General features: G+C 32.2%; 2 protein-coding genes and 1 pseudogene across 3 annotated transcripts; 1 reads left to right on the forward strand and 2 right to left on the reverse strand.

Annotated features, from left to right (window-relative positions):
* Positions 1-2,372: 2,372 nt before the first annotated feature.
* Positions 2,373-5,023, forward strand: LOC107624136 (small acidic-like protein). Its single transcript, XM_016326598.3, has 7 exons — positions 2,373-2,528; positions 2,605-2,726; positions 2,801-2,853; positions 3,855-3,918; positions 4,037-4,079; positions 4,177-4,224; positions 4,481-5,023. Exons 1-7 carry the CDS (start codon positions 2,442-2,444, stop codon positions 4,796-4,798), a joined length of 735 nt encoding a protein of 244 aa, XP_016182084.2. The 5' UTR covers positions 2,373-2,441; the 3' UTR covers positions 4,799-5,023.
* Positions 5,024-6,055: 1,032 nt separating this feature from the next.
* On the reverse strand, positions 6,056-10,425 carry LOC107624387 (uncharacterized). The gene is made up of 6 exons (XM_016326886.3): positions 10,142-10,425; positions 9,188-9,569; positions 8,440-8,636; positions 8,005-8,149; positions 7,336-7,489; positions 6,056-6,372 (listed from the first exon to the last, which is right to left on the reverse strand). Exons 1-6 carry the CDS (start codon positions 10,204-10,206, stop codon positions 6,347-6,349), a joined length of 969 nt encoding a protein of 322 aa, XP_016182372.2. The 5' UTR covers positions 10,207-10,425; the 3' UTR covers positions 6,056-6,346.
* A 2,912-nt stretch (positions 10,426-13,337) lies between these two features.
* Positions 13,338-16,186, reverse strand: LOC107624195 (receptor-like protein kinase FERONIA pseudogene; annotated as a pseudogene). The gene has a single exon (XR_015881000.1). The product of XR_015881000.1 is annotated as a receptor-like protein kinase FERONIA pseudogene (transcript).
* Positions 16,187-18,953: the final 2,767 nt, after the last annotated feature.

An 18,953-nucleotide genomic window follows, 5' to 3' on the forward strand; every position in this document is an offset into this window, starting at 1 on the left:
TTTCTTCTTTACACTTTTTGTAGGCACAAGAAAGATTCTTCAAATACAGATCCGTATTTTGGCTTACCACTTAAAAAAAGGTCCCTAAACAAAGGAAAAAAATATGACTTTTAGATATGGCTCATTTTTTGTAAACAATCGTATTTTTTTATTTATTTTTATGACTTTGAGTTATATAGAAGAAGATAAAATATTATTGTAATAAATATTTTATGAATTATGTTATTTGTAGATTTGTAGATAGGTGATGTATGTGTTCGGTATAATTAAATCATTTTCATATTATTATTGTTTATAGATAGGTAATATATGATTATTTTAATTTAAACATTTTTATATTATCATTGATTATTCTATATTATTATTTTTATATTCTTTGAATTAAAAATTTTAAAATTTATTAAAATAATTAACTTTAAATCCTATAAAAAAGCAACTCCGTGCCTATTAAGCTGCTAGTAATCATAAACCCCAAATAAGTAGTTAAACATGTGCATTGTTTTATTTGGTATAATAAATGTTATATATTTTTTATTTTCGTTTAATATTTTATAGACCAGATATATTATGTAATAAAATTATTTAAATGTATATACTTTCAAATTCTAAGTACAAACCTTTTACCACAAATTATGAACCTAATAAATTTAAATGATAAATACTAAATTTTAAACTGTAAATCTATAATCCATAACATATAAATAATAATTCATAAATCATAAATCCTAAACCATAAACTTCAATTCATATATCCCTAAACACAGTGGCGGAACTTGAAACAAAATTTTGGGGGGCAAATAGAAAATAATTGTCAAAATATTTTTTTATATGGACCTCATTTAAGATAAGCTCGTCTAATCTCATCTCTTTGATTTGGGTGATACTGCCAAATTTAAAGCCCTTTTTTAAGATCTCGTTCCAAAAAGTTAAAATTAAAGTCATCAGATATAACTTTTTGAAATTTTGAAGGTTATATCTCGCTTTCTTCGTGATTCATTAAAGTAGAAGAACTATCTACATGTGTTGATATTGTAAAAGTTATATGTTCTCTTTCTTAAATATTAGCCTTCCTCTTAAAAAATATATCAATTTTTTAATTTTTCATTATTATTTTATATAAAAATTTGAATATATATCTTGTAAAATATATAAAGAAGAAGTTAGAAGGACAAATATTAAAATTTATAATATTTATTGAATTTTTTTTATCAATTTATACAAATACAATAATATTAATACTTTTTGAATATTCTATTATTTTTTATCATATAAAAAATTAAATTAAATAAATAATAAAATATAAAATAATATTAAATTAAATAAATAAAAGATATCTAATTTTTTATATTTGAACCTAAAGATAGAGAGAGTGTTGTTTATTGAACTTATTAGATACTTTAAGTCATAATAAAGTATTTAAGTCAATTGAATTATTTTTTATCTTTTGAAAAAGTACTACTAAGTTTTTTATAAAAAGTTTGGGGGGGCCATGGCCACCCCTTGTCTGAACTAAGCTCCACCACTGCCTAAACATAAATCTTATGTGTACATAAACTTTATATTGCTAATAATTTAACCCTTGAAACAGAAAACACATGTAATCCTCTAATAATGAACGATTAATAAAATATCCTCAAATTTAGACAAAGACATGCATATTATGAACATTTTGTGTTTATATTTAAGAAATTATGAATTTTTTCCCTTTTGAAAGACTAATTAATTTCATAACTTTCTGGGTGATAAAATAATAGTTTATTCTATAAAAATATTTTGTGTTACAGTAAAATGAAAGTTAAACTAATTAAAAAAAATAAATAAACTACAAAAAATATTTTTAAAATATTTAAATATAAAAAAAATTAGTAAAAGATCAAAATAATAAAAATTATTCTAAATATTAAATATATATTATAAAAAAAGTTTTGAAAATTGAAATTTAATATAATCTTTTACAAATAAAATAAAAATGAGATATATTAATCTTTAAAATTTAACAATTTTAACCCAAATAAATTTTCCTTTCGCAATTTTTCCTTTTAATGAATGGTCCATAAATTTTTTTAGAAATAAAAAAGAAATGTAGGCATCGAACTGTAGTTCAACTTTCACAATACTTTATAAATAATTATCTTTTTTAACAAAATGCTGATAAATGCATAAGGTATTTATCATAAATTACAAGCATGTTAAAAATACATTAAAATTGATTATTAATTTATTATTAGTATAATATATATATATATATATATATTAAAAATAAAGCAAATAATATATTTATACATAAATACAAAAATAATTAATTTTAGAGAATGATTTTATTGTAAAAATAACATTTTGTATAAATTAAATAAATAAAAACTCGAAATAATTGTGTGCCCTGGTAAATAGACGAAGCATGCGAGACGGCGGAAGAAGGCAGTGAGAAGAATAACAAGAAGATGAGCGGCGGGAAGAAGGGTGGGCCCCCGAAGCATCAGAACAAGTTTGCCTGGAAACCCAACGCCGGTCGCAAGATCAATGAAACTGTACACAACCATTCCTTCTTTTTCTTCTTTTTCTCTATCTTCATTCTCATTAACACATACATATTCGTTTCCGCAGGAAGTTGGGGGAAGGTTCAGGCCTCTGTCTGAGATAACTGGTGTGTGCCCTCGCTGCAAGGACCAGATCGATTGGAAGCGCCGTTATGGCAAGTACAAGCCTCTTGTTGAACCTGCCAAATGGTATTTAATTCTAACTACCTCTTCCTTCCTTTCTTTTCGTTTCTTTTCTTTTCTTCTTTATTTATTTTTTTCAGTCAGAGATGCTCGAAGCGTGCTGTTCGTCAAGCTTACCATAACTTGTGTTCTGGTTAGTGTCTATTTTCTTCTTTCATTTTTGTTATTCTTTTGTTTTTTAGTTTTTGTTTGAGTGGACTTTTCCCAATTAGTGGAATAAAGGGTTTAGGGTTTATAGGATTGATATTTAGTTATAACTTGGAATGGAACACTTTTGCTTGTGAAGAGTTTGCTAAACCATGCTAAGTGGACAGAAAAATCAGTCCTCAAATTAGACACCGGTATAAAATACATGTTGCAATGCAAAATACACATTAAAAATAAGTTAAACAGCCTATGTATTTATAGACAAATACATGGTGGCTGAATTGGTAGTCAATTTTTGGTGTGCACATAGCATTTTTTATATGCCATACCACCAAATATCTTGATTTCATTATCTAAAATGATGGTGTGACAGAGGAAGATGTAGATCACAGGATCAAGTTAGGTGGTTATTCATTAAGATTGAATGCTTCAAGCTTGGCTACTATAGATTATGTATGGATAAATTTTATCATATAGCTATTAGACACACAATGTTATATGGGATTGAATGTTTGGCGGTAAAGAGCCAACATGAACATAAACTTAAGGCGGCAGCAATGAGAATGTTTAGATAGATGAGTGGATATAAATTATATAGGAAGGAATATGAACGGAGGCATTAGAGAGAGGAGCTGTGGTAGTGCAAATTATATGGAAGATGGTAGAATCTTGTCTTACAAGTTATTGATATGTTTGGACAAGGCCTATGAAAGCTCCAGTTAAGATAGTGGATCTGACGGAAATGGAGGATAGCACTGTAGCTAAAGTATTGAGGGGTCCAGAGAAACCATAGAAGAAATCATTAAAAGAAAGTTAAATAATAATGCACTAAACAAAGATATGATCTATGATAAGGCCAACTATGGCGTTGTTTCATCCATAGCCAACCCTTCTAGTAGCATAAGGCTTAGTTGTTTTTTAACCTGATATGAAACTTGTGGACGTGCTTTTTGGACATCTATTGATTGGTTTTTGATGTTGCTGTAGGGTGTGCAAAAGAGCACCGTGTATGCGCAAAGTGTTGTTGCAGTGTGAACCATATAGTTGGAAGGTTAGCTTTAAACTTCTTTTAGTAAAATCAGTATTGAACTGTTGGGAACATCAGTTATGGCATAATCTTATAAAAAGATGACTTGGTATTTATAATTCATTTTGTAACCTTTTTGTAGAGATTCTGCTGAAGTTGAGGCGGAACAAAAGATGCTTGAGGAGGTTTATTTTCCTGTTTCTGCTCCCCTTTTCATATACCTTATGAATGTTCAGACTTGCATGGTGAAAACTCATAGTAATACTGGTATTCTTCCTGCAGGCTATTAAGTATGCTAGGGAGAGAGAAAGGAGAACACTATTGCGTGCTGTAAGATACTAAAACGAAGTCTGTTAAATTGTTTCGAAGCATATATGCTTCCACTTTGTCCCTTGCTACATTTATTATAAAACATGACTATGGATTTTTGAAAAGATATTTCTTTGATGCATTGCATGTATGTGGCATCAACTTTGCACATACACATAATCACATGCTATCTATTTTCTATATGATGATGAGTACCCATTCTACTCCCCAAACGTGCATATTACTGATTGTTTGCTTTGTTTAATTTTGGTATCAGATGAATAAAGACAAGCCTAAAAGTTCAAGAAATAACCCAACAGATACCAGGGACAATAAGGTTGGGCACTTATTTCCAAATGCAACCCTGGAAGATTATGCTAGGTTGCATGGAGTTAAAAAGGATCATGGTGATGGTGAAACCTGTGATAGTAAATTTGATGATGATAGTGAGGATGAAGTTTGTGATGACAAAGATGTTAACAGTGAGAATGAAGATTGTGGTGATGATGATGAGGATGAGGTGGAGGAGGTGGATGATGATGGCAGCGACCACAATGATGTTGTTCCTGAGCCAAAGGAAAGCAAAAACGAATGACTGCGGAGGTTTTAGCATTTCCCGTGAATTAAGATCGTCGGAGTACTCTCTTTAGAGTTGGTCTTGGCATATCTACTGAAAGATATTTCAGTTTTTGATACAAGTTTTTTGGATGAGTTGTATCGTTATTTTTTGTTTCAATGTATTTATTTAACCCTTTATCTAATAGATTTTTGTTTACCTTTGAATGGAAGCTATCATTAGTTAATAATTATGGATTGATCATTGTGGTGGGTTCATGGATGTCAAAAATCCGAATTAATTTGCAGAACGAGGTTACAATTTTAGGTGACAGAATCGAGTTGATTCGGTCTCAAACTCGTGTATGAGTAAAATTGTCTGGACTCCATAAACTCAGTTATAATTGCAAGTTTACTCATGAATTAGCAAGTTTGAAGTTTGTCGGACATCGTTTTGAAGCCAACTTTTATTTTTTTCACACCCGTTAGATTAGGATTTCCTTCCCAACCCTCGCACTCCTCGGTCTCTTACTCTTGCCATTCTCGGTCTCTCCCCATCTTTACTCAGTCACACTCCTCTTTTGCTTGCTTGCACAGTCGTTGCTTCATGCCTTTGCGTCGTGCTTCTGCTTCATGCCGTTGCTTCTATTTGTTAGCTGTGAGGCGCTTTTGTTTTGTGTCTCCATTTCCATCGCATGTTTTTCAACTTGGATCATTAGAATGATAATTTCGCATGGGTTAATGTTTTTATTGCGATTACTCAGTTACTTTGCCTACTTGGCATGTTAGACTGTTAATAATTTGCTTGAATTGTTTATGTTGTTAGTTGTGAGTAATTTGATATTGTTGAATGTTGATGATTGTGGCTGTTTACACAAAATTATACTTGGTGTAAATAGATTACCGCTCTTATAAATGAACATAAACAATTCAAAACATTCTTAAAATATACGTTAAATGTAATCTAAAATCATACAAATCCTTATCATTAGAAGGGCAGGACACAACACTACCAATAATAAGTCTATTGCAACCAATCAAGAGGATTACTGTTCAACTGGGACTTGGTTGTGCATACAACAGAAATGATATTTGTTTTTTAAATTATACATATATAAAAAAGTTGTATTATTTGCACTACTTTTTGGCACACACCTCGCTGTACTCCTTCCGTTCTTGGATATAAAAGTGAACACGATGAAAACACAAAAACAAACCCAATAAATGTGCACCATTTTAACCAATTTGGATTGTTCGAATTCCGCCTTGTGCATGCAGCAAAGTAACAGCTCATAAATATCTCAAAATCTCATTGTAATTTTTTATTGCAAAATGTACACTATCCATAACAATGCTAAGCAAAAGAATACATGTAATCCCATTTAACTATGGGAAAGAATGGAACTAGCAGTTTTCTATTGGGAAAATTTTTTATATCTATGAATCTAACATTTTTTTCTTGAATAATGAGTTAGTAAAACTATCAGCCAGCAATTCCAATGTTCATGGTGTTGTTTGTCAAATACCAAGTAGATTTGGGAACCAGGTCTTGGCTAACTAATGGGAACAGCTTGCAGACCAATTGCTTCTATTCATCTTTTGCACATAAACGCTCTGAATGGAGAAATAAAAATAGCTTCAGAATGAGATAACAAATACCACGATATAGAGTGCATCAAATTGGTTTGATAACAAGTATCATCACTAAATAACCTCAGTCAAAGAACAAGTATATGACATTAATGAAGCAATAAACGAAATAAACAATTTTCAGAAAGGAAAACAACGGATAAATGTACTCAAATGAGACAATACAAAACAGATTCTGCCACTCGAGAAAGCTGTGTGGCATACATTTGACAAGTTCATTACTTCATTAGACTGAACAACTTGATGTATAATTAAAATTCGAGCCAACCTGATATATAATTAAAATTCAAGCCATAAATTAGCTATTATTACTCATTGTTTGGAAGTCCGGCTAATTGTAAAACTACAAAAATATTTGAAAGATAATAGAAAATCAGCTCAAAACAGCTCTCAGTTATCTTATTTTGTATTAAGTTTTCTTATTTTTTATTTCTTAATTAATGCTATAATAATTGGGTAATTTTAGATGTAATAAATATGTAATTATGGATCTTAAATGCATGAAATTATGGATATTAAGTTAAATAAGGTTACTTTAGATTTTTGGGTTGTTGTCTCCCTTTCATTACCGCTAAAACTAATCAATAGGAAGAAATCAAAGGCTTCAAACATTAGTCACTCTAAAAAATGACCATCTGTTGCAATAGCTTCAGAAAATGGTTCAGACATGGCTCTTCTTTTTTCAGTTAGCAAATTGCATTTTTCAAGTACAATATAAAATATAGGAAACAATATGAATATATGATTATCCACTTTTATGCAAGCAGACAACTTAAGATGTACAAACTCTTATAGACAGAGTTGCCCAAAATGAACCATAGAAGAAAACAATAATTACTCGAAAACATTTAGGCAAGATTATATACATAAACCCAACTGTCTACACACAAAAAAAAAGGAGGATATAATCAGAGAAAGAGTTCTTACTCAAATATTCATAAGCTAATATCATTGAAGTACCCCATGCTGACATGCTGAAAAATCTTGGGCCCAAGCCTCTATATAGACCTTTCCAACCATCCTCACTGATTAAGTCTCTCACAACTTGTTTTACAGAGGTGGTCTTTTCATGTCCCATAACCTGGATTGCAGGTTATTTGGTCAGAAAAAATTAAGTAGACAGTGGCTGGCTAAATAAGTAATGATCATACTCTTCTAAAATTATTCCTGTTTTAGTTACTATTTTTAGAATGAGAACATTTACCAAAACCAAAATATGCTGGAGTAAACCATGCAGTACAACTTTTGCATCCATAATCACACTACAAGCTAATCAAGATTTCAGCAAAAACATGCAAGGATATGGAAAGAGAGGAAACAGAAAAAAGGCAAAATTTCATCTACAAGGAGAGAGAGAGAGAGAGAGAGAGAGAGAGAGAGAGAGAGAGAGAGAGAGAGAGAGAGAGAGAGAGAGATCTAAGGAGAGGTGAATATAACTCATTGCAGTAGTACCAATAATGAAGTGATCAAATGTTTTCCAACATGAAAACCAGAAGACAAAACCCAAAAAGTGCAAAGAGTTAATGCTGCACTACTGTGATCACCACAGAATAACAAAATCAAGAGAAAGAAACATTGTCGACAAGTTATGAACACCTGTAACCGTGTCTTTATGGTATCCAATGGGGTTGTAATGCAGGATGCAGTTGCACCAGCAATGATCCCTCCAGTAGCCTGAACTAATACAATCTTCGGCACACTAGGAGTGCCTTCCTCATGTTCAGCACTATGTCCCAAGGCTCTGCATAAACAGAACGTATATGAGCTGTTTTAGAAATCCATATATATGGGCTATCTTCTATCTACGTTTTAATAGTGGTATATGAACCATGAACATATGGCATTCATGGTACAGTAGCCTAACAGTTCAAATTCAACTTTGAAAGGAAAATATGAGGTTCAGTAGATGAGAGTCTAGGGGTAGCTTTTTCGTATCAATTTATTATTGTTATTGTATAAAAATAAAATGTATAGGTAATACAACAGTTATTTGGCATCTGAACTTAAAGAATATGCATTACCATGTCTCACCTCCATATGAACCGTTGGCTTGAACCATAACTTGCCCACCATACAGCGCTGGATGGCGAATAAGTCATAACAGATAGACCAAACCCTCTATATAATCCCCTGATGCCATCAGCCCTTAACACCTTACGAACAACATCTAGACCCCCACTATATCGGGTATGCCCTGAGTATCCTTGCACCATCAACTTTTGGCTAATCTAAATATAATTCATTGTAAAAGTTTAACATTTAGAATTATAACCTTTTAATATAAAAGAAACGTTTGATCAATAACAAAGCTTAAAGGATGTAAACACAAGTTTAAAATAATTTCCCTCATTTATTTTAGCATTTCATTATCAGTTGACACACTTCAAAAGAAGCATAAGCAGAACACGATAACGGAGACACAATAAACTAAAAACACATGCGTTTACTTTAAATCTTGCAAGATTCTCCAATAGAATACACTGCAACCCTGTAGACAAACCACTAGACCGCAAAACCTTTCTTTCAATCAAAACTGAGAGTACAGAATATATTATGTTTCACTTTGAAATAAAAATCCTAGCAGAATGTTTGAAATAACAAGGAAGAACGATGTGTGATAAAACACTTTTAGAGCCATAATCAAATTGAATTGCGCCAAATGTTAAAGAACATGAGAATATGTTCCAATTTCCAAATCAATCAGAATAAATATTTTACTTCAGGTATTTAAACACAGAAAATCATGCTCAGCAGTTCAGGTTTAGAATATCATTCATACCACATCAATTGGTACAAACACAGCTTGTGACAAAAGCGATGATGTCATGCCCGCAACCCCATTCGCTATAGCAGCTTGGGTAGTCTCAGACAGTGTAAGGGGCTCAAGCATCTTGAAGGCAGCCACCTTCGTGGTTTCTAATGTAGTGAGAAATATGATCCTGGCAGGAATTGTTCCGGTGATAACTGTGCCGAACCCTTTATACAAACCAGGAATGCCATCTGTTTTAAGTAGCCCTTTCACTACAGAAAATGCATTCCTCTCCACAGTATCCCTTGAAGCAACCTGCATCCTAGTTTTCACAACAGAAACCGGGTAGAGAGCCACCGTAACACCCGTAAAGAGGCCAGCACCAACAACATAGAACTTCGTTTTATCTAGCCTATAGCATTAAATGAACATAAAATAAGGATACAGAGATTCTATATGTAAATTCAATCATCATCCACAAAATATATTATCAGTTAAGAGTTAAGACTCAAATGAAATATATCACCACTCTTCACGAGAATCTAGGTTCCAAAATTGTTAACATTGAGAGAATTTACAAAAGAAATGGAAAATCCCCAATAGAGAAACGAGAAATTATATAAACAGCCAGGATGAAACATCTATTCTTGAATCTTGAATCCAATCAATGCAAGGAATTATCCTCACTGCTTAAAATCAAGCGTACGGAAAAGAACATTCAGGCTTTGAGCTTCTAAGCATTACCAGAGTTTTCAAGAGTTACTACTACACTCCCTATAACTTTGCCAAATGCTAATGCATAACGAAACAGTTCCTTGAAGGACTACGCCAAACAGTTCACGGAACCACAGAATAGAAAAGGTTACAAAATAGCACAAAGAACAGAAGCAAGAAATCGAAGTAAAAGAAAAAGAAAAAACCTAAATCCGAAATGAAAGGAACAGAGGAAACGGAAAGTAGAGAAGAAAGGGAGAAGCAAAATACTTGTCCCAGTTAATCTCAGTGTGACCGAAGGAGTTGGTGGAGCCGCGAGCATTGGAAGCGGCCATTGGTGAGAAGAGTGAGGCCAAGAGAGCAAGAAGAAGAGTTCTTGTGTTTGATCGCTTGATGGAGCTGAATTAGAATATCCCGCAGCGAAGGCAAAGAAGAAGAGTAAGAATAAGAAAGACTGAAAGAGCATGAACCGTGGACTGCACACCCTTTTATATGGGAGAATATGCCACCTCTGCTCACTTCTTGCAGCCAAGCAAGCAAACCACCGCTACCCACGAACCGAAAAATAATTATTCTCTTTATTTCTTTTTTTTTTCTTCCGCTTTTTGCTGAGTTTTTGTCTTAAATTAAGTTTAGGATTTTAGTGCATAATTATTATTTGGACTTTTTGGAGACTGTAAAATGTAAATTCTGCACTGTAACGAATTATGTCGGACAAAAGTTATTTATGTATGTTTTAGATATATTTGGCTTTTAAAGTTAATCATAATAGACTTAGGTTCCGTTTGGAAAACACTAAAAAGTTATTTTTTTCAACTTTTGACTTATAAAAAGTTACATTAATGTGTTTGGTACAATTTTTTAGATAAATTTTTAACTTTTCAAAAGGTTATTTAAGAGTTTTTGAAGAAGTTAAAAAATGTAACTTCTTCTATTTTCAAAAGCTATTTTATCACTCTTATTTAATGCACAACTTTAAAACAAGAATTCTATAATAACTATCCAAACTCAAAATAACTTATTTAAAAGTTATTATTAATAAAAGTCCTTATATTTTAAGTTCCTTTTTCAAAAGAACTTATTTAAGAAGTTTAGCCAAAGTGACCCTTAAATAATTAAATGAATTATACTACAATTGAAATGTTTTTATTTATCTATTTTATTAAAAATTAATTATGATTTCGGTAAAATAATTTATGAGACGTTTTTTTTTTTTTTTTGCCTTTGTTAATTTAAAATACCAGGGTTCTTTATAATTTCAGTAAAAAATATATTTCTAATAGTGTCTTTAACAGAGTCGTTCATTAATGAGATTTGAAGAGAATTGAAAGGTAGAGAAGAAAATAAAAGTGAGGTAGTACCGTAGTAGAAAAGAGAAAAGAAAATCATTGAGTTAGTTCCTGACAAAGAACAAATTAGTTCCTGACAAAGTAAAGCAACACATTAACATTAGATTTTTAGAAAATGATAAATTAATCCTAGATTTTTCTATAAAATAGTATGGAGATAATTAAATTATCTATACTTTAAAGAGATAAAAATTTGATTTGCTTTTTTTTTTTCTATAGAGATTAGTTTATCAATAATTCTAGACAATTAACCATTTTATGTAATTAAATTCAATTAATTTATAAGTCACCAAAAAAAATTCAATTAATTTATAATACATACATACTTTTTTTTTCATTCATTTTTTTTCCCATTCTGTTCCTCATTTTTTCTTTCTTTTTGAGTTTATTTTTTTTCTTTCTTATTTCTCTTTTTTTTTTCCTCCTCTATTATTATTATTATCGTAATCATCATTAGCATGGTTTTTATCTTCTTCTTATACGTTTTTTTTTATTTTTATTTATCTTCTTTGTTTATTTATTTATTTGTGTATTTCTAAAAATTTTATAAAAGAAAAGAATAATAAAGACAAACAAAATACAAAAAATGATGATAATGATAATGATAATGATAATAATGATGATGATGAATAACCTCAAAATTTTTTATATAAAACCCATAAATGAAATAAAAATGGCATCGAAATTTGTTATATAAAATATAAAAATTTTACTATGATAACACAAAATTTAAATTTATCTTCATGCCATATTATAAGATAGGTTGTTATGTAAGACTTAAAAATATAGAATTTAAGTTTAAAATAATTTTATTTAGATACAATCTTCCATTTTTAAAATAATGAGAAGATATAGAAAAAAATTTGTATGAATAACAAAATAGAAGAAGAAGATGATATTGGGAAAAAAGAAAAAAAGATAAAATATGAAAAAAAAGTAGATCAATAAGTTATATTATGAGCAATTACGGTGTTATGATTGAGAAATTTTAATGATATTTTTAAAAAATTTCGATGCTATTTTTGTTTCTGATAACTTTTAATTAGTTAACAAATTTTTGTGTCACTATTAAAACTTTTGGTGTCACAATTAAAAAGTTTATTTTGTCAAGTTAAAAAATGTCGATCTTATTTTTCTAATAAATGATGCACAATTAAAATTTTCTTTCTCTTCTTTATTATTGTCATCATCTTTTTTTTCTTTTTATTTCACTTTCTCATTTTTTTGTTTTTATTCTTTTTAAAAGAATAAAAACAAAAAAATAAAAAAAATAAAACAAAAAAATGTTGCAAAAATATAATAGGAAAAGAAAAAAAAAACAGCAAAAAAGGCAAAAACATCAAAAGTAGAAAAACAATAAAGAAAAAAGAACACATGAAGAAAAAAAAGTACATGATTTACACATAATTATGTGAATTATTTTTATTAAGTTTGAGCTAATTTTATTTGATTTAATTGACAAAAATGCTTAAATGTATAGCGAAATTCTTAATTTATTTAATATTTTAAAATATTAAAAACTATTTTGTTAAAAAAATTATTGAAAATAAATGTAGAATATCACTATAATAATATGATAAAATGTTAGAAAAGTTAACTATCTATTATTGCTATTTTAAATATGAAAAAAAAATAATTTTCTTATAGCCCATAGTAATTAATTATTTATTATACTTTTTAATTTTAATTTTTATGAAAAATTTAGAATTTAAAATTAACATTTTGTGTTTTGAAAATTTAAAATTAAAGATTTTAAATTAAAATGTAAAATTAAAAAATAATTATTTCTTATTTTAACTATTTATATAAAATGTTCTTATAATTAACAATTAGTGAATTAGGTCTATCAAACAATATTATTACAGTATGCTAAAGAACCAATTAGGAAATAACCAACTAGATTCAATTAGTTAAAATATAAAAAGTTTATTATAAAAAAAAGAAAAAATAACTCTCTACTATCTTAATTTTTTAAATTTTAAAACTAAAAATTAAAAAAATTAACTTGAATTGACTTATGTTATAATTGACTCTCTAAAATTTTTCATATTATTATGTATTATTTCAGGATAAAAATTCACATACAAATATTTTTATATAAAATTATTAATTAAAAATTATTAAATAATTTAACATTACAAAATTATTATTTACCGAATTTCAACTACACATAATGGCTGCACTTTGAGTCGTTGCCTTATTTTAGATGTGGCATTATCCCCATCATTTCCATCTTACACAGTTACACATACATTGCTAATTTCAAGCATTTCAATTGCAGTAAGAAGATGTTCTTGATGCGTCTCAGCAGTCTCTTGCAGTATCAATGCAAACTCCAAACACCAAACAATTTCATCCATGGAAGGTCGTTGGGAACCATCTTCATGCAAACATCTCACACCAATCTCACCAAACTTCGTCAAGCATTCCGATGCAATCTGACCCTTCAATGCTTTGTCCACAATCTGATCCAACGTGCCATCTTCGTAACAAGATACAGCCCAATGAGCAAGTGACATCTGTTGTTTTTCCACTGTCCTCATCAAAGACGGCCTCCCACACAGCACCTCAAACAGCACTACTCCAAAGGAGTACACGTCAGACTTCACAGTTAAACGCTGTCGTTTATAGTATTCTGGGTCTAAATACCCAAGACTGCCCTTCACCACAGTGCTGATGTGGGTTATTGAAATGCCAGAGGGTCCTATTTTGGACAAGCCGAAATCGGAAACCTTGGCCACCCATTTGTCATCCAATAAGATGTTGGTGCTCTTTACATCGCGGTGAATGATATTGTGGACCGCACCTGCATGGAGATAATGCAACCCCTTCGCTGCTCCTATGCAGATATGCAACCGTTGCTTCCACGAAAGGGAAGGGTTACTACTATTGTTGTAGAGATGATCTTGTAAGGTTCCTCGATCCATGTAATCATAGACCAAGAGCATCTCGTTGCTTTCACAGCAATAACCAATGAGGGACACAAGGTGGAGATGCCGCAGTTGAGAGAGCATCTGAATTTCGGTCCTGAATTCCTGAACCCCTTGTTGTGAACCCGGTTTTAACCGTTTGATCGCAACTGGTGTTGAACCTTCGTCAATGTAGCCTTTATACACGTTGCCAAACCCTCCCACTCCGATAAGGAGGAGCTCATCGAAGTTGTTGGTGCCTGTTTTTATCTCAACCAAGGAAAATCGACGACAAAGAGCGGATGGCAATGGTAAGGTTTGAGTGTTGGCTTCTTTGGAAGATCTCTTTCTGGTCTTTTTCTTCTGTTTTCTAAGGATGAAGAACACTAGAATGAAATGAAAAATGAATCCAGCAGGGACAACAGAGATTATTATGATTATTATGATCCTCTTGATTGAGATTTGAACAGAGACAGAGAAGTGTGGTGGGGCAAATGAATGAGGAACAGGGTCAGGGTTGGGTCCTGCTAGGCTATTAGACGCAGGGTCACTAATTTTGAAGATTTCAAGGCCGTTCAAGAAAGGGTCGCTGTACCGTGTGTCTGATGTAGGATGCATTTGGAGTGAAAGGTTAAACTTGTCCTGAGTAATCCCTTGGCCTTGGATCATAACTGCGTAGTCTCTCTGTACAGCAATTCCCTTTTCCTTGCTCCATGCTAGAACAATGGCATGGTCCTCAGCTAACTGGCCTGCTATGTAGATGTTGAACATTCTGTCCTTGGTTTTAATAATGTTTGGGTCTAGCTCGCAAAAGTGAAGCCTAAGCATGTAGTTGAAGCCAGAATCAACAGGAAACTCCCAGGTCAAATTTATCATTTGGTTGAGGGTTCCATTCATGCCCATATCACGTGATGTTCTGTAAAGCTCAATGGGTGCTTCATAATCAGGACTCACAGTGATTTTCATCTTTCCGGTCGTATCACCGGGTAGACTATACAGAGCACTTGGCGTTCTTAAATAATCGGCATCATTTCCTTCCCAGTTCCTGAGCATGCCAGTATCACCTTTAGGTGTGATTGTGACGCCGCCAACTTTGATCCTGTAGTCTGTCTGCAGGGCACTACTGTTTAGCATTTCGTATAGGACGCCTGGATGACCCAAAAATACAACTTGTTGTCCGCTGGGTTCAAAGAAGTAGAGATCATTGGGCATGGAAACCACCTCAATTCCATTCACAAACGCATAAGAATTTGGATGGGATGTGTTTGGAGTGAAGGTCAGGTTGATCCTCTGCCCATCATCCACGTTGATGATGTATTCTTTAAAGATGGTGTCCCTGTTTGCAGCATCAGCGTTAAGCGAAGCATTGAAATCCTTAAGGAGTGTGAAGCCCTCGGATTTGACCGTGAAGAGGGCGTTATTACGGTCAAAGGCAGCGTAAGAAGCAGGGTAGAAGAAGAGACGAACAAATTTCCGGCCAGCTGTGACCGGGAAGGAGTAACTGAATTCAGAGTTAGACAAGCTAGCACTGGTATATGGAACTTTGTTCGAAGAAGGTTGTGTGGCTGGTTGAGCAACGATGGTCTTTGTGTGTTGAAGAGTAAAGAGATTTGAGTGTATGTCTCCGTTCCATGACCTTTCACCGTCGGAGGATTTGCCACTTGAGCCACAATTGATGCTGTGGCTATCAACTGGAACATAAGCTTCAATGGATATGGCTAAGTCCGAGAGGAACAAGAAAGAAAGGTAAATGATAGTGGATATGGCAGATGTTATGCTATAACTCCTCAAGTTCATGGTTGAAAAGGAGAGTCGAGTGTTTAATTGCAGATGTGGTTTGGAACAAAACGAATCAGTGAAATTATGTAGAATTCATGAGGTGAGGGCATTGTTCCGATTGCCGGTAGTTATATTACTAGGAAGAAAGAAAGCTTGAAAGTAATGGGCAAGTAGTAATAAAATACTAAAATGCATGTGATTGTGACCCTAGTGATGACCCCGTACTTCCGTTATTTGACTTGTTCAACTTTTTAAAGATTAATGTTGATATATGTTTTGCTTTTACATACACTCTTATGGTTATATTAACAAGATTAATAAAATATGAAACAAAAATGTTTATCACTTAAAAAAAAAAGAGAAAATGTACATAAAAAAATATATACAAAAGAGAAAATGTACATAAAAAAATATATACAAACACTTTGAAAATGTGTATGTGCAACGACGGGGTCATAAGCTTCATGGGACGTGGATTAGTAGTAAAATATTAAAATGCAAGATAAAGCATGGTGGGAACGCAGCTCATGTTCGATTTGATGGAGGAGTAGTACGTAGTGTTTAATTCAGAGAAAGAATATTATTAGTACTTTGTTTTGGGTAAGAAGAAGACATATATATCAAGAGGCATTAAACACACTATTTTTAGTCAAGTAAGATTATTGAAACTGAAAGCTCTGTCTGGTTCGTTTGGTTCTTGCTTGGAAGCTAGGAACCGTAATATCAACGTCTAGAAAATTAAACTGGCGTATAGGGAAGGGTGGTGAAGAACACTATGAATGCTATGCTTGATTGAGACCTTACGCGGTCGATGTTTTAGTCAGGAAATTTCAGCAAGGGAGAGAGTAAAAAAACTAATCAAGACTTTTAAAACTGAGTAAATTTAATTCAACTCCAAAATTTAGTTTAATGGTGGTGGTGCATGAATAGTATTCTTTACTTTTTAGTTAATTATTCTTCTTTCTATTCTTTAGTTACAAGCATATTTGGATATTACGGATGAAATGGAATAAATAACTTCATAATGTGATTTTTTTTTTAATATGTTGCTTTTCATTTTTTTTTTTTTTTACTTTCATTTTTTTCACCATGAATGTCATCTTCCTCAGCAGCCTTACCCATGCAGTCATGCTTGTTTGGTTATATGATGCGTGAGCATCTTTCCTATCTTTTCCTAGTGAATTTGTATCTAACTTGTTGAGTTTAATTAAGAATTAATTATATTTTAGCCACTATGGATGCTATTTTGAGTTTTGTGCAATTTTATTCATTTTAGGTAGCATTTGGATGGATTTGATGAAGTTTCTGTAGAGAAAGAGAAGAAACCAAGGAGATGACCAGCGAATACCGACGCAGACGCATGGCTCACGCGACCGCGTGGACTGGAATCTGCAGAAATGACGCGAACGCGTGACCGACGCGTACGCGTGACATGCGCCGCGTGCAGAAAACGCAGAAAAACGCTGGGGGCGATTTCTGGGCTGTTTTGACCCAGTTCTTAGCCCAGAAATCACATATTAGAAGCTGCAGAAGGGACAAATCAAGTGGTCCCCACCCATCAGCTGAATACTTGTTAATTAATTCGAATTTAAATTCAAATCTTATTTTAGGAAAAGATATTATTTTAATTTTAATTTTAAAAATTTAATTTTTAAATTATTAGGATTAGTTATAAAAGGGATCCCAATAGGGCGGTGGTTCAAAAAAAAAGAACATTCCACAACATTATTCCATACAAATTTACATTCCATATTCCATGAGCAACTAATCCTCCATTGTTAAGGTTAGGAGCTCTGTCTATTGTATGGATTGATATTATTATTTTTCTATTTTAATTCATGTTTTGATTTATATTTCAATAATTGTTTTCGTTCTTTATTTTATGAATTTGGGTGGAACGGAAGTATGACCCACGTTCTAATTGAGTTCTTGTATAACTTGGAAAAGTTTTTTACTTGAACAACAGCTTGAAAACATATTATTCTGAATTTCTAATTGTTTGTATTTAATGGGATACGTGACATATAATCCCTTTATTTTTGGATAATTAGGATTCTTGTGGCATATAAACTAGAATTTGATTATTACCCTCTAATTGGAATTAATTGACCAAAGAATTGGCCGTTGATGAATTTTAGAGGAGACTAGGAAGGTCTAAGGAATTAGGGTCTAGTCACAAATAGTTTACCATGAATTAAATCTTACATGATTAAAATTAATTAATAAAAAAAGTCAATCCAGAAAATAGATAACTTTGAAACCTTAACTGTTTTCTCCATATTTTATTCCCAACTTATTTATCTATCTATCTTTAATATTTTTGCTATTATTTAATGTCTTTGAACTCTCAACACTATTTTCAATTTGTCTAACTAATCCTATCAAACGCTATTGTTGCTTAATCCATCAATTCTCGTGGGATCGACCCTTACTCACGTAAGGTATTACTTGGTACGACCCGGTGCACTTGCTGGTAAGTTAGTGGGTTATAAATACCATACCAATTTTTTGGCGTTGTTGCTGAAGATTGACTGTGATTAACAACTTTGAGTTGAAGCCACAATTGGTCACCCTGGTGCAACAAAATTGCCAGTATCATGGTCTTCCTCACGAAAACCTGAATCAATTTATATCTGATTTTCTACAGATATGTGATACTGTGAAGACAAATGGAGTGAATCCAAAGGTGTACAAACTCATGTTTTTCCCGTTTGCTCTGAGGGATAAAGCAAAGCTATGGCTAGATTCACAACCAAAGGAGAGTCTGAATACTTGGGACAAGGTTGTTACAGAGTTTCTCACTAAATTTTTTCCACCAAAGAAGCTAACTAAGCTTAGGTTAGAGGTTCAGACCTTCAGACAGAAGGAGGGAGAAACACTTTATGAAGCCTGGGAGAGATACAAGCTACTGACTAGGCAATGCCCTCCGGACATGTTCTCCAAATGGACCCAACTGGATATCTTTTATGAAGGCTTGGGTGAGATGTCCAAGATGAGCTTAGATACCTCTGCAGGTGGTTCACTACACAAGAAGAAGACACCAGA

This window comes from Arachis ipaensis, chromosome B10, assembly GCF_059453495.1.
Source record: "Arachis ipaensis isolate K30076 ecotype BB chromosome B10, ASM5945349v1, whole genome shotgun sequence".
NCBI classification, from domain to species: Eukaryota; Viridiplantae; Streptophyta; class Magnoliopsida; order Fabales; family Fabaceae; genus Arachis; species Arachis ipaensis.

Excerpts from the sequence above, each read along its gene's own strand:
- LOC107624387 (XM_016326886.3), bottom strand. The coding sequence starts at position 10,206 with ATGGCCGCTTCCAATGCTCGCGGCTCCACCAACTCCTTCGGTCACACT. Across the intron at positions 8,150-8,439 it reads AGCCAACGGTTCATATGGAG|AGCCTTGGGACATAGTGCTG; the intron begins GTGAGACATGGT and ends CTGTTTATGCAG. Across the intron at positions 6,373-7,335 it reads ATTAGCTTATGAATATTTGA|AGCGTTTATGTGCAAAAGAT; the intron begins GTAAGAACTCTT and ends TTCTCCATTCAG.
- LOC107624136 (XM_016326598.3), top strand. The coding sequence starts at position 2,442 with ATGAGCGGCGGGAAGAAGGGTGGGCCCCCGAAGCATCAGAACAAGTTT. Across the intron at positions 2,854-3,854 it reads TTACCATAACTTGTGTTCTG|GGTGTGCAAAAGAGCACCGT; the intron begins GTTAGTGTCTAT and ends ATGTTGCTGTAG. Across the intron at positions 3,919-4,036 it reads GTGAACCATATAGTTGGAAG|AGATTCTGCTGAAGTTGAGG; the intron begins GTTAGCTTTAAA and ends ACCTTTTTGTAG.